This window comes from Hyperolius riggenbachi, chromosome 11, assembly GCF_040937935.1.
Source record: "Hyperolius riggenbachi isolate aHypRig1 chromosome 11, aHypRig1.pri, whole genome shotgun sequence".
Lineage (NCBI taxonomy): Eukaryota > Metazoa > Chordata > Amphibia > Anura > Hyperoliidae > Hyperolius > Hyperolius riggenbachi.
The window spans coordinates 28,913,588-28,928,945 of NC_090656.1; the positions used below are offsets into that span (position 1 = coordinate 28,913,588).

A 15,358-nucleotide genomic window follows, 5' to 3' on the forward strand; every position below is an offset into this window, starting at 1 on the left:
CAACTGTGCCCCTTCTCCTGCAACTGTGCTGCACCTCCTGCAACTGTGCTGCACCTCCTGCAATTGTGCCGCACCTCCTACAACTGTGCCGCACCTCCTGCAACTGTGCCGCACCTCCTGCAACTGTGCCCCTTCTCCTGCAACTGTGCTGCACCTCCTACAACTGTGCCGCACCTCCTGCAACTGTGCCGCACCTCCTGCAACGGTGCCGCACCTTCTGCAACGGTGCCCCTTCACCTGCAACTGTGCTGCACCTCCTGCAACTGTGCTGCACCTCCTGCAACTGTACCCCTTCTCCTGCAACTGTGCTGCACCTCTTACAACTGTGCCGCACCTCCTGCAACTGTGCCGCACCTCCTGCAACTGTGCCACACCACCTGCAGCTGTGCCCCTTCTCCTGCAACTGTGCTGCACCTCCCGCATCTCTGCTGCACCTCCTGCAACTGTACCCCTTCTCCTGCAACTGTACTGCACCTCCTACAAGTGTGCCGCACCTCCTGCAACTGTGCCCCTTCTCCTGCAACTGTGCTGCACCTCCTACAACTGTGCCACACCTCCTGCAACTGTGCCCCTTCTCCTGCAACTGTGCTGCACCTCCCACAACTCTGCTGCACCTCCTGCAACTGTACCCCTTCTCCTGCAACTGTGCTGCACCTCCTGCAACTGTGCTGCACCTCCTGCAACTGTACCCCTTCTCCTGCAACTGTGCTGCACCTCCTGCAACTCTACCCCTTCTCCTGCAACTGTGCTGCACCTCCTGCAACTGTGCTGCACCTCCTGCAATTGTATCCCTTCTCCTGCAACTCTGCTGCACCTCCTGCAATTGTGCTGCCTGTCTTGCAATTGTACCCCTTCTCCTGCACCTGTGCTGCACCTCCTACTGCAACTGTTCCCCTTACCCTGCAACTGTGCTGCACCTCCTGCAATTGTACCCCTTCTCCTGCAACTGTGCTGCACCTCCTGCAACTGTGCTGCACCTCCTGCAACTGTACCCCTTCTCCTGCAACTGTGCTGCACCTCTTACAACTGTGCCGCACCTCCTGCAACTGTGCCGCACCTCCTGCAACTGTGCCACACCACCTGCAGCTGTGCCCCTTCTCCTGCAACTGTGCTGCACCTCCCGCATCTCTGCTGCACCTCCTGCAACTGTACCCCTTCTCCTGCAACTGTACTGCACCTCCTACAAGTGTGCCGCACCTCCTGCAACTGTGCCCCTTCTCCTGCAACTGTGCTGCACCTCCTACAACTGTGCCACACCTCCTGCAACTGTGCCCCTTCTCCTGCAACTGTGCTGCACCTCCCACAACTCTGCTGCACCTCCTGCAACTGTACCCCTTCTCCTGCAACTGTGCTGCACCTCCTGCAACTGTGCTGCACCTCCTGCAACTGTACCCCTTCTCCTGCAACTGTGCTGCACCTCCTGCAACTCTACCCCTTCTCCTGCAACTGTGCTGCACCTCCTGCAACTGTGCTGCACCTCCTGCAATTGTATCCCTTCTCCTGCAACTCTGCTGCACCTCCTGCAATTGTGCTGCCTGTCTTGCAATTGTACCCCTTCTCCTGCACCTGTGCTGCACCTCCTACTGCAACTGTTCCCCTTACCCTGCAACTGTGCTGCACCTCCTGCAATTGTACCCCTTCTCCTGCAACTGTGCTGCACCTCCTGCAATTGTACCCCTTCTCCTGCACCTGTGCTGCACCTCCTACTGCAACTGTTCCCCTTCCCCTGCAAGTCTAGTGAAACACAGAGAGAACTGATCCTATAGCAAGCAGCAAGGAATGGGGTCCGCTCACCACTATGTTGTTGGGGTCCAGAGACTCCACTGCATCCAGAAACTTGAACTGTACTTGCTGGTAATCCCGCTGGTGCTCGAAGGTGAAATACTGAACTCCTCGCTTGGTCTCCAAAAGCCTCATAGCGATTCCTGGGAAGAGAGAAATGAGACATTAGAGCATTACTGGAATTTTACTTATAGTAGATTGCAGTAAATTATTCAGGATTCCCACTCTTATGTTAATTATGCTGGCTTCAGCATCAGAAACACTTCCTATATCTATTTATTGCTGTATATTAGTATGTAACCCGCCCTCCCAGTGATGTCACAACCTATGCTGCTTATTATGCAGAACTTCTTCTTCTAGAGTACTCTTGCAATTAAAGCGGACCAAATCCCAGAACTTCCTCTCTGCTGTAAAAGATAAACAACAGCACAACAACCTTTATCTAAAAAGGTGTTGCAGCCCACAGAACTCCTTATGAGAGTCTGAAGCCCAAAAAAATACCTATTTTGAATGGCCAGTCCCCCTCAGCAATAAGATCATAGCTGAAACGCTGCATTCCAGTGGCAGAACTATTTATACCCCCAAACTCCCGGGGCAAAATTCCACAACTTTCCAGGTCGTGGATTTTGCTACCTGGGAGAGGCAGAGCTTTGCACTGTAGCTCTGCCTCTATTCACGTCAATCTCTGCCGATCTCTGCTTCTCCCCCGCCCCTCTCAGTAAAGGAAGACAGAGAGGGGCGGGGAGAGGCGGAGATCGGCGGAGATTGACACAAGCAGAGGCAGAGCTACTGCACACAGCTCTGCCTCTACCCGGAAGGAAGCCCCGAATTTTGCACTGGGGATTTCAGGGGTATATATAGATCATTCTGCCGCAGGGATGCGGCGTTTCAGCTATGATTTTATTGCTGAAGAGTACTGGCCATTCAAAAGAGGGTTTTTTTGGGGCTCCAAACTCTCTTTAAGTGGTTACAGACAGTAGATCTACGTCCCGCAGGACTTCAGATTCTGCCCAGGGACAAAGATACCTGTCTATTGTGGCCATTGGCCACAGAACACTCCCCAGGGCGTTCTTGCCGTCGCCAGTTAGTGGGGAGATCAATGAATGGGAACGCATCAATAAGTTGCCTGCGGTCATTGTAACTAACACAGTAACAGGGCTGTGGAGTCGAGGAGTTGGAGTCGGATGATTTTTGTACTGACTCCATAGCCCTGCAAGTTGGAGTTGGAGTCACTGGCTTCATAAACTGAGGAGTCGGAGTCAGATAATTTTTGTACTGACTCCAAAGCCCTGACACATACACCCGTTACTTCCTGTTCCTGTACTAACAGCAGAAGGCAGGAAGAAAATGTGTGGGGACATCTTGTGGCCAAATCGTAAAATTACACCTACATACAATTATTTAATAAAAAGACCTACACATACATTTAAAATTAACCCCTTACCTCCCCCACTCTCCCATAGTTGCCCAAATAAAACTTTTGCATTTAACAAAAAATATCAAGACGGTATATTACGATTAATTTTGAAAATATAGGCTTGCAATTAGTGATGGATGTAAAACTGAAAAAAAAATGCAGCATTATCTCCAAATAAAATATTAGCACCATACATGGTCCTAGGGAAATATTTTAAATGTTGCAATCACCAGGACAAAATGGGAAAATAAAATGTGTTGGTCTTAATTACGGTAGTATGTATTATAATAAAACTATAATGGCCGAAAACTGAGAAATAATTAATTTTTTCCATTTTTTCTTATTTTACCTCTTAAAAAGCTTTTAAAATAATTATTAACAAAATGTACCACCCAAAGAAAGCCTAATTGGTGGAGGAAAAAACAAGATATAGATAATTTTGTTGTGATATGTATAGTAATTATAAAGTTATAGGCAAATGAATGGAAGGAGAGCTGAAAGGTGAAAATTGCTCTGGTACAGAAGGGAAAAAAACCCTCAGCAGTGAAGTGGTTAATTCCTGGTTTTATGGGAGCAAAGAAACAGTTAACCTCCTGTGTTTACAAATTAGCCTGTCTGAGGGCCTGTTTCCACTAATGCGAATCTGCATTCATTTTCTGCATGCATATTCGCTTGATTATATACAAGTCAATGGCCTAGTTTCCATTACAGGCGAATTCCACTTACCCCTGCAGGCGGAAAAAAAAGGCCGCCTCTGTCAGATTTTCTGTGCAGTTTAAGCGGTTTCGCGTTCATGCGTATGCATATTCGCGTATGCATATGCGTTTACGCATGCTGAAGTCAATATTAATGAATGGCGACAGTAAAAGTACATTAAAAAACAGTTTGCATACGCATGTGAATTCCCATGAAAAAAAACGCCAGCAAACGCAAATTTGCATACGCATGCAAATCCAAAGGCTTTTTTCCTATGCAGATTCGCCCAAGTATAGTGGAAACGGGCCATTAATGGCACACCTCAGCCCAGATCAGGCAGAGCCGACAGCTCAAATTACAGTGGCTCATTATTTGCAGATAGGGGAGAATTAGACAGGCTGTTATCTTTAAATACACACAGGGTGGGTTCCTCTGTGTTCTCCTTCTCTCCTGTGAAAGAGTTTAGGTCCACTTTAATTTTCCTCTCCTAAGTTTTTAATGACATACTTTGTCAAGCAGCTGGTGGCTGCTTTCATTTTTATATACCTTCGTTGGTCCCTTGCCTCCATGCTCAGTCAACTTCCATCACAGCAGGACGTCCCCGGCTGCTGTGAAGAGACAGAAGCAGGAGAGTGGCTTCCTGTAGCGGCGATGTAGATCGCCGTTACCAGGGGAAACTTTTATGTACCATAAAAGTCATATGTGCCTTCTTTACATCCCGACTGGACTACTGTAATGCTACCTACTCCGGCCTTCCAAAAAAGGACTTGTACCGCCTACAGCTGATACAGAATACTGCTGCCAGACTGCTAACCAACCAACCCCGTCACTGCCACTTAACCCCAGTCCTGCACTCCCTTCACTGGCTACCTATAGAATGAAGGATCCTATTCAAGATCGGCCTACTGACATTTAAATCACTACATAATCTGGGCCCTGGATGCATGGAAGAAATGTTAGAGCTGAATAGCACTCCCTACAATCTCAGATCCTCAGGTTCTAATAATCTAGACATACCCAGAGTCCACTTGGAAACTTTTGGTCCCAGAGCCTTCTGTCATGCTGCTCCAACATTATGGAACTCCTTACCTCAGCAGATCAGCACAGCTCCATCTCTGGGCGTATTTAAATCCAGACTGAAAACCCACCTGTTCAGTTTGGCATTTGCAGAAATATAATTTTTGTTGCGCGAATAATTCATCCTACTACCAATTACTGAATCTGAGAGAGCCTAAGCGCTTTGAGTCCTATGGGAGAAAAGCGCTATAGAAATGTTATTGTTGTATGTCTATGTATGTATTGTGTAGTGTATGTATCGTAGTCTAGGGCCAATTTAGGGAGAATCCAATTAACTTATCTGTATGTTTTTGGGATGTGGGAGGAAACCGGAGTGCCCCTAGGAAACCCACACAGACACGGGGAGAACATACAAACTTCTTTCAGATAGTGCCCAGGCTGGAATACAGTGGTTTGATTAAGTATTCGGCCCCATTGAAGTTTTCCACATTTTGTCATATTACTGCCACAAACATGAATCAGTTTTATTGGAATTCCACGTAAAGGCCAATACAAAGTGGTGTACACGTGAGAAGTGGAACGGAAATCATACACGATTCCAAACGTTTTTTTAAATAACTGTAAAGTGGGGTGTACGTAATTATTCAGCCCCCTGAGTCAATACTTTGTAGAACCACCTTTTGCTCTAATTACCGCTGCCAGTCTTTTATGTCTCTACCAGCTTTGCACATCTAGAGACTGAAATCCTTGCCCATTCTTCTTTGCAAAACAGCTCCAACTCAGTCAGATTAGATGCACAGCGTTTGTGAACAGCAGTTTTTCAGATCTTGCCACAGATTCTCGATTGGATTTAGATCTGGACTTTGACTGGGCCATTCTAACACATAGATATGTTTTGTTTTAAACCATTCCATTGTTGCCCTGGCTTTATGTTTAGGGTCGTTGTCCTGCTGGAAGGTGAACCTCTGCCCCAGTCTCAAGTCTTTTGCAGACTCCAAGAGGTTTACTTCCAAGATTGCCCTGTATTTGGCTCCATCCATCTTCCCATCAACTCTGACCAGCTTCCCTGTCCCTGCTGAAGAGAAGCACCCCCAGAGCATGATGCTGCCACCACCATATTTGACAGTGGGGATGGTGTGTTTAGAGTGATGTGCAGTGTTAGTTTTCTGCCACAGATAGCGTTTTGCATTTTGGCCAAAAAGTTCCATTTTGGTCTCATCTGACCAGAGCACCTTCTTCCACATGTTTGCTGTGTCCCCCACATGGCTTGTGGCAAACTGCAAATAGTGGCTTTCTTCTTGCCACTCTTCCACAAAGGCCCACTTTGTGCAGTGCACAACTAATAGTTGTCCTATGGACAGATTTCCCCCACCTGAGCTGTAGATCTCTGCAGCTCGTCCATAGTCACCATGGGCCTCTTGACTGCATTTCTGATCAGCGCTCTCCTTGTTCGGTCTGTGAGTTTAGGTGGATGGCCTTGTCTTGGTAGGTTTACAGTTGTGCCATACTCCTTCCATTTCTGAATGATCTCATGAACAGTGCTCCGTGGGGTGTTCAAAGCTTTGGAAATCTTTTTGTAGCCTAAAGGTGCATACACACATGCGACTATAGTCGTTTGAAACGATCGTTCCCCGATCATTTCAAACGACGATCGTTTGAAAAAAAGCAGCCAGCGACTATGAAGTCTAACGACGGACAAGCTAGATGGTTCAAAACGAATGATCTAGCTTGGCGGATTTTTCCCAACGACGATCGTTTGCAAAAGTAGTACATCGTTGGAAACGATCGTTCGTACTAGGCTTGACATGCGCATTTCACTATTTCTCCATGGAACTTTTCATTTTTATGCGCAAGCGCAATCGTTGCTTTATTTGTTGTAACGTTCATTTTAACGATCAGATCGTTACACACCTTTTACAACTAACTTTACTTAGGTCGTTCTTCCTTCAATTAAAAGTTCGTTCGTCGTTCATAACGAACGATCGTTGTCGCATGTGTGTACGTAGCATAAGCCTGCTTTAAATTTCTCAATAACTTGATCCCTGACCTGTCTTGTGTGTTCTTTGGACTTCATGGTGTTGTTGCTCCCAATATTCTCTTAGACAACCTCTGAGGCCCTCACAGAGCAGCTGTATTTGTACTGACATAAGATTACACACAGGTGCACTCAATTTAGTCATTAGCACTCATTAGGCAATTTCTATGGGCAACTGACTGCACTCAGACCAAAGGAGGCTGAATAATTACGCATACCCCAAGTTATTTATTTGTAAAAAATGTTTGGAATCATGTAGGATTTTCGTTCCACTTCTCCACTTTCGTACCACTTTGTATTGGTCTTTCACAAGGAATTCCAATAAAATTGATTCATGTTTGTGGCAGTAATGTGACAAAATGTGGAAAACTTCAAGGGGGCCGAATATTTTTGCAAACCACTGTATGAATTGGGGACCCAGCACTGCAAGGTGAGAGTGCTAACCCCTACACCACTGTGCTGCTTATAATGCATCTCTTCAGGACGGTGGGTTGGGTGATATATACAAATCATTCCATTATGTCCTTGTAGGCTCTGGATTCACACTGAAAAATGTAGAGCACACAGGAAATAATGCCCTTGTTTTTCCTATACACTTGCCATGGCTTTTTTGTGCACGAACAGATCGCATTTAGGGTCGGTTCACACGGATGCTTGACGGCTTCTTCAGGCCTTCCGTTCTGCGTCGTCTCGTTCGGGAGCGGCGCTGGGCTTCCTGCGGCGATTGTCGATGTCCCGTCACGATCGCCGGTTTTCGTCCCCGCAAGGGGCCATGAAGACGCGGTCCGTGGATCGACCCTAGAAGCCGCATGGTCGCATGAAACGATGCGGTAAATCGGGAACGGAGCACCGCATTTGCACAATTTACGGTAATCGGCGGTAACCGCGCGATGCTAAACGCTCCCATTCGTCGTAATCGCCGCCAAACGTCCGTGTGAACCGGCCCTAAATTAACTTAAAGGGGAACTGAAGTAAGAGGTATACGGAGGCTGCCATATTTATTTCCTTTTAATCAATACCAGTTGCCTGGCATCCCTGCTGGTCTATTTCTCTGCAGTAGTATCTGAATAACACCAGAAACAAGCATGCAGCTAGTCTTGTCAGATCTGACTTTAAAGTCTGAAACACCTGATCTGCTGCATGCTTGTTCAGGGGCTATGGCTAATAGTATTAGAAGCAGAGGATCAGCAGGGCTGCCAGGCAACTGGTATTGCTTAAAAGGAAATAAACATGGCAGCCTCCATATACCTCTCTCTTCAGTTCCCCTTTAACTGGGCAGGACACACAAACGTTCCACCAATACAGCATGCAGTGCATTTCCCAGTCATACCACATGGCGTCACATACAGTGGGAACAGAAATATCAGCTGTACAGTATATGAGAAAGAACGTCACTGGGATCCTCCAATCACTTGCATTCCAAACACCGGACCAGAGCGCATGCAGTGCGAAACAGGCCGGGGGTAACTCCAAATCATGGAGCCCCCCAGCAAAACTTTGACAAGCCCCCCAATGGTCACACCGTTTCCCTAACCAACCCCTTGTGACAGCTTGGGGGCCCATCTTGCAACAATCATAGAACAAGTGTGGCCATCATAATCTCCACACCCATAACAAGTGGAGCCACAGAACCATCTGACCTGAAGGATGGGCCCCTTTATCAGGGGTAGTGAAGTCGTAGTTGGGGCCCCCTTACAGCTCTGGGCCCCCCCTGCGGTCACAGGAGCTGTACCCCTCTAGTTATGCCCCTGAAACCGGCTAAATCTATGAGAACAAACAACTGGCAGATTAAGGCACAGCTATAAAGGAATCATTTCTCAAACGGATTACACTAAGCTTACCTGTTTTACTGTATTTTGGCCACGTATTCTTCGGCGCGGTGAGCCAGGTGCTCCGGTGATGCGGCCGCTGTCTCTGACGTGGTCTGCAGGGAGGACAGAAAAGGACACCTCTGACATTTACTGCAAACAGAGACACTGGGGGAGAGTTATCAACGCATTACCGACAGTTTTTTTCTTCTTAATCTGTTCTAACCAGCAGGGAGAACAGTTCTGCATGATAATAAGAACCTTTTTTAAAAAGGAACTCCAGTGAACATTTTACTGTTGGCAGTTCGAACTTTTCTTGGAGGGGTTACTTGTGGGAGGGGTTTCACCACAATATCAGTCATACAGCGCCCCCTGATGGCCTGTTTTTGAAAAGGAATAGATTTCTCATGTAAAAGGGGGTATCAGCTACTGATTGGGATAAAGTTCAATTTTTGGTCGTAGTTTCTCTTTAAATCCTAGGTAATAGTGGCAGTTTGGCAAGAATTTCTAGAGCTGCACTACAAAAAGTGCAAATCCTTCCCTAAACTGGAGCAGATTAAGAAGTGCTTGATAGCAGTTCTACAGATGTAGAACTGCAGACTAAACAGGATTGCAGAGTGCAGGCTAGACATGATTTGTGAGGTGATCCTTCCCCCTGCTGAATTCCTCCTCAGAGCCTGCTGCTATCAATACAGCAGGTGTGTTGGTTACCTCAGCAACAGCAATTCCCCTCACACACTGCACTGTCTGAGAGACCTACCTAGCTCCTCCTATTATACAGTTTTAGAAGGAATCTGCACTAACGATTTCTTAAGATGCCTGAGACAGTTCTGCATGGATTTGTAAAAACCTACTAATATTTTGTCTCAGACACTCTTGATAAATCTGGCCCTGAGACAGTAAATCCAATGCAGGTGCAAATGGACATGGAACAGGAGAAAACATTTGTGTGTGATGTACCGTATATTACGGAGTACAAGACGACCCCCCCCCCCCATCTTTTCCAGTTAAAATATAGAGTTTGGGATACACTCGCCGTACAAGACTACCCCTCTTCCAACGCACATCAAATAACAATTAAAAAAACATCATATACTGGTGCTATGTATGAACAGATGGGAACAGATACTGGTGCTGTACTGTATGTGGTACCCAGTATATAACACTATACAGGTGATTGACTGGTTGAATTGGTCAACTCTCCCTTTCCATAAGCGGATTGGTCAGCTTTACTTGCCTACCTGTTTATCAGAGCGGGATGGAAGAATAGATCATGCTATGCCCATAAAACACGCCTCTTTCACCCTTCTGGCCCGCCCTTGTATCCTATTTATCTCCTTCTCTGCCTCTCAGATCTCACACGTGTGCGCCTGCGCCGCTTCACTACAGTCCTCAGCAGCGAGATCTGAGAGGCGGTAACAGGATAGGGCGTATCACCCGGCATCAATGACACCTGGCGTATAAGACGACCCCTCTCCTAACGCACACCAAATAAAAAATGTAAAACATCATATACTGGTGCTATGTATGAACAGATGCTGGTGCTGTACTGTATGTGGTACCCAGTATATAACAGTATACAGGCGATTGACTGAGATCTTTAAAGTAAAAACATGTTTTTTGGGAATCTTCAGTCTCTGAAGCGGACCCAAACCAAAAAAATTTTTTTATTCTAAATATTTAGTTGCACCACTCTGACACATACAAAGATAAGTAAACACTCCTTCAAGCCTATGAGCATTTCAGTGCATGCTTTTCACCCTTCTCTTTCCATAACTAGGGTTATACTGGGGGCAGCCATTAGCAATTCCTCCATTGCCAGACACCACCTACTCCACCAGTTTGCCGGATTCCGTCCCGGCAAAATGAAAGGAAGGGGAGGGGTTCCTCCAATAAATGTAAAATATTTTATATTTGTCATCATGCAGCTGAAAAAATGCTGCTATTTATTATTATAATTTAGAAAATAGATTTTATTTCTGAAATCTTGTATTTTTAATTTGGGTCCACTTTAATAAGAAAAATAATAAGAAATCTCACCTCTGATCTCCCATCACAGCCCGGGAACCAAAGAACTTCTTCAGCTCCGTCTCTGGGTTGAGGTTCCTGCGTGAGGAGGAGGAAACCATGAGAAGTTAGGAGGGGTGAGGGTGAGGCGGCCACCTCTGGGCTCCTCCATGTCTGTGTATAAGGCTGACGTATTTAAAGGACACTGGAGGCGAAAATAAACTAATGAAATAAACAATTGTATCTATCTTCCTTCTCCTAAAAATGCCTTTTTAAGATATTCTACAGTTTTATTTTATGTTTAAATCTACTTTTAAAGTTTTAACTGTTTTATTGGTTTTTGCTCAATGACACATTCGTTGAAGTATGCCAGAGCTAAAATCTATGAACCATTGACCCTTTTTATCTCTTTCCTGCTCTCAGAAGCCATTTTCTGCTAGGAAAGTGTTTTATAGGTGTAATTTCTTATCAGTGAGGGTCACACTATAGTCTGACCTAGTCCTGACTCAGACAGGAACTGCCACTTACATACCTGATGTTTAACTCTTTCAGGCAGAGAAAGAAAAAAGGAACACAGCATAGTTATTAGTGTGCTAGGCACTGTACATACACATGTCTATCTCATCATTTCACCTTGGGTATCCTTTTAATGATGTGAATGGGCAGGAATGCTGCACTGCAGATCACACTAGTATGGTAGAGGAATTTATTCTGCAAGAAGATGAAAATCAGAACAATCTCCATCGCAGACACCTCTGTGAGGATCGACCGACTGCCAGAGAACTCATTAGTCACGATCTCATTGGCGTCAGCAAAACCTGCAATATAGCTGCACAGAGGTAAAAGCCTCATCAGCTTTGTGTAACTACATGTACCAGCATAAGGGACGGTCCACACTGGCACTTATGTGGTAACTGGATTCCTGAAAACGGATCCTATTCCCAGTTGAAAGGATCCATTTCCATTCCGTTCCCATTCAGTTTCCCCATATCACCCACGTCATCAAAAGTAGATTGTGCTGGCTAAACCGGTTCAACTGCATCTTTAAATATTGGTAGCCCACATATAGGATAGTACTGTTGGCACCACCCTTCCACATAAAAGCTAGAAAGCAGTCATTTGCTGGCTTCCAATCCAGTTCCACGTTAGGTGACACTGCTGTCCAGTTGGATGGATGGCAGGAGGTTACCTGGGTATGCTTCACTGTCTGGGGTGCAAAGAGTTCTTCTGGCATCGTGTGAATGAATGACTGCTGCTGGGAGTTCTCTTCCAGGCATGGTTGGTGTGGGGATAAAGTATACATCATTGTATGTATGCTCCGGCCCCCCAGCAATCTGAAGTATGTTGACCTGGCCCTTGACCAAACAAGTTTGGTGGACCCCTGCGCTATGCTGTCCGGAAAAAAAAACCCGATGCAGTGCCAAACTTGCAGAGCGTTCAGCAGAGCATGTGGAACATATCCGTCCGAACGGACTAATGCGAACGGATCCGTAGGTTAACATTGGCTCCATTCACATCTGTTACGAACCACAACCGCTCCGTTTTTCTTATTGCGAGTGTGAACTGGGCCTCAGGCCACGCCTAACCGCCATGCTTGGCCTATCAGTTCTATAATAGCTGGAAGACTATTTATGCTGCACTCAACATGACTTCACTGTATTCAGCATCATCCAATCACATACCTATGCTCCACATACAGCAAGGGCCGGGTATCTGCGCTGCCACCTCCCTGACTCTGCAGCGTGACACCATTGGCATTCTCTATTTTCTCCAAAATACTGTCAATATCTCCCAGCTCATCTCCAATCTCAGCAGTGCCATCTAGCTGTGGGAGGAGAGAAATAATATATATATATATAAAAAAAAAAAACAGACCATGAAATAAGTCAACAAAACCCGTTTTTTCTCTGCTGATAAAGACAGCTGCTCTGACACACTTAGCTTCAGCAACTCAAATTTCCCCCCTTCTATGGAGTTGTGAGTTGCACCAGGGGGCATTATACCACCTCTCTTCAATCAGGCTTCATCAAGCAAGACATTGAGAAGGAAGAGGAAATTGGGAGTCCCAAAACTACTTTTTTAAAGCAAACCTGAATTGCAAATAAACTTATGATATAATGAATTGTATGTGTAGTAGTAACAGTCTCACATTTTTATTTTCAGTTTAAGATCTGAATTTTTAAGACCGTATTCTAAACAGATGTAATAGTCTGATGTAAAATCTGCTTCATTTAGCTAAAAAACAAACAGAAGTAACAAATCTTTGGACTTTTTAGAACTAAAATCTTTATTAGCAGTGCTTCTTCAGTGAGATAATAGTTTTACCATCTATTTACTTTTCAGGATGTCAGGCTAATTTCGACTTTTTGTTTGACTGCCTCTAAAACACTTGCTGTACTGGAAAACAGAAAGAGACTTCAGTTTCTTAGTACGATTACTATTTGTACCTATGCATCTCTTCATGGGGTGTATTCACTAAACTGCAGTAAGGAGATTAACGTGCGTAAAATCTTACACATGATGAATAGAGAGTAAAGGGGCCCATACACCTAACGATTCTGCCGCCGATATACAGCAGATTCGATCACTGTGATTGAATCTGCTGTGAAATTGTTGCGCAAACACTGACAGAACGATCGATTTCCAGCCAAAATCAATCGTTCCCGTCGATCCGTCCGTGCGGAAGAATATTCGCGATCGCCGGCGGGTCGATATAGGCGTTCGAGTGCCCGACGACCGACGCAATACAGCTGCAATACATTACCTGCTCTGCCGGCGCGACTCCCCCGGTCTTCGCTGTCTCTCTTCTCCGCTTTGGTCTGGTCTCCGGGTTTAAACAGTAGAGGGCGCTCTACTGTTTAAACTTCCCCCAGACAGGAAGAAGTGTAGCCTGCCGGACCCGGAGACCAGACCAGAGCGGAGAAGAGAGACAGCGGAGACCGGGGGAGTCGCGCCGGCGGAGCAGGTAATGTATGTGGGCGGGCGGGGGGTAACGGCAGCACCACCATCACAGATTGTGAACGGTTTAATGCTGAAATCGATTCACAATCTGTTTGCAGTAAAGGCAGCCATACGATCCCTCTCTGACCAAATTCGATCAGAGAGGGATCTATCTGTTGGTCGATCTGATGGCAAATCGACCAGTGTATGGCTACCTTAATGCATTGCCTGGCTGGATAGTGTACTGGTTAAGGGCTCTACATCTGACACAAGAGACCAGGGTTCAAAACTCAGGGCAATCGAACAAACGGAGACAGCACACAAATGGCTTCAGTCAAATAACTGTATTGAATAGCATGCAGAGGCACACGTACGACATGTTTCGGGCGGAGCCCTTCCTCAGGTTCAAAACTCAGGGCACTTCCTGTTCAGTAAGCCAGCACCTATTCAGTAGGGGACCTTAGGCAAGACTCACTAACACTGCCACTGCCTATAGAGCGCACCCTAGTGGCTGCAGCTCTGGCACTTGAGTTTGCCAGCAGAAAAGCGCAATATAAATGTTCTATGTCTTGTCTATTGCATTACGCTCTACTCATAATGCAGCAAGATTTTACACACGTTATTCTGCTTAGCACAGTTTAGTGAATACACCCCCATGTCAGATATGTTAGATACTCACCTATGGATCTTATAGGGCCTTTCCAGGTCCTCTCTCCGTGCGCTCGATCCACAGTTTTCCCCTTTTCATATATCTGCGCTTACTCAATACTGTGCAAGTGCAGCAGAGACGCACGTCTTCAGAAGTACTTGGGATATATTTGACCACGGTGGTCAAAGGACTTTACCGGGCACAGCGGTGAAATGAGGGCACAGAGAAGGGACCGGGACGGCCCCAGAGCCTTCCCTCTTCATAGGCAAGTATCCAACTTTTTTCAGCTCAGTTTAAAACAAACTTAAAACAAAAAATATTTCTCTTCAGGCCCAAACACGGGGCGACAGCTTCACAGCATGTTCTGCACCTGGAGCACTCCTGCTCTGCAGTATCCAGGCTGATACACTTAGGTGGTTGCATCAAATCTGTGCAGCTGTATAACAGCAGCTACTCGTATGTAGCTGCAGTATAATTGGCTGGATAGTGTACGGGTTACAGGCTCTGCCTTTGACCTGGGATCGAATCCTGGTTAGGGTCAGTACTTATTCAGTAAGGAGTCCTTGGGCAAGACATACTAACGCTGCAAGGTGGCCTCTTGAGTGCGCCTCCTGAAGCAATAAATTGTGAGAACCCCGATGTGCGTGCAAAGCCAGACTAGAGAGGAGAGACACATCAGACTGTGCATTGAAGGCACTGGCACTATGCTTACCTCCCTCTGCTTCCTCCAAGACAGCATCTCCTACCTGCTGGCCTGCAGCATCTGATCCCCAGGATGCCGGGTATGTGCTGCACCTTCTCCCATAGCATCTCCTCCCTGCTGGCCCGCAGCATCTGATCCCCAGGATGCCGGGTATGTGCTGCACCTCCTCCCATAGCATCTCCTCCCTGCTGGCCCACAGCATCTGATCCCCAGGATGCCGGGTATGTGCTGCACCTCCTTCCATAGCATTTCCTCCCTGCTGGCTGGCAGCCTCTGATCCCCAGGATGCCGGGTATGTGCTACA

The 15,358-nt window shown here is 46.3% G+C and overlaps 1 protein-coding gene across 1 annotated transcript in view; it reads right to left on the reverse strand.

Annotated features, from left to right (window-relative positions):
• Window positions 1–15,358, reverse strand: part of TCF25 (transcription factor 25) — a 77,192-nt gene that overhangs the window by 56,221 nt on the left and 5,613 nt on the right. Inside the window, exons 4-7 of the mRNA XM_068261437.1 lie at window positions 12,445–12,587; window positions 10,796–10,861; window positions 8,789–8,871; window positions 1,795–1,925 (exon numbers count right to left, since the gene is read on the reverse strand). Coding sequence (XP_068117538.1) covers window positions 1,795–1,925; window positions 8,789–8,871; window positions 10,796–10,861; window positions 12,445–12,587 — 423 coding nt within the window. The remainder of the gene's footprint in view (window positions 1–1,794; window positions 1,926–8,788; window positions 8,872–10,795; window positions 10,862–12,444; window positions 12,588–15,358) is intronic.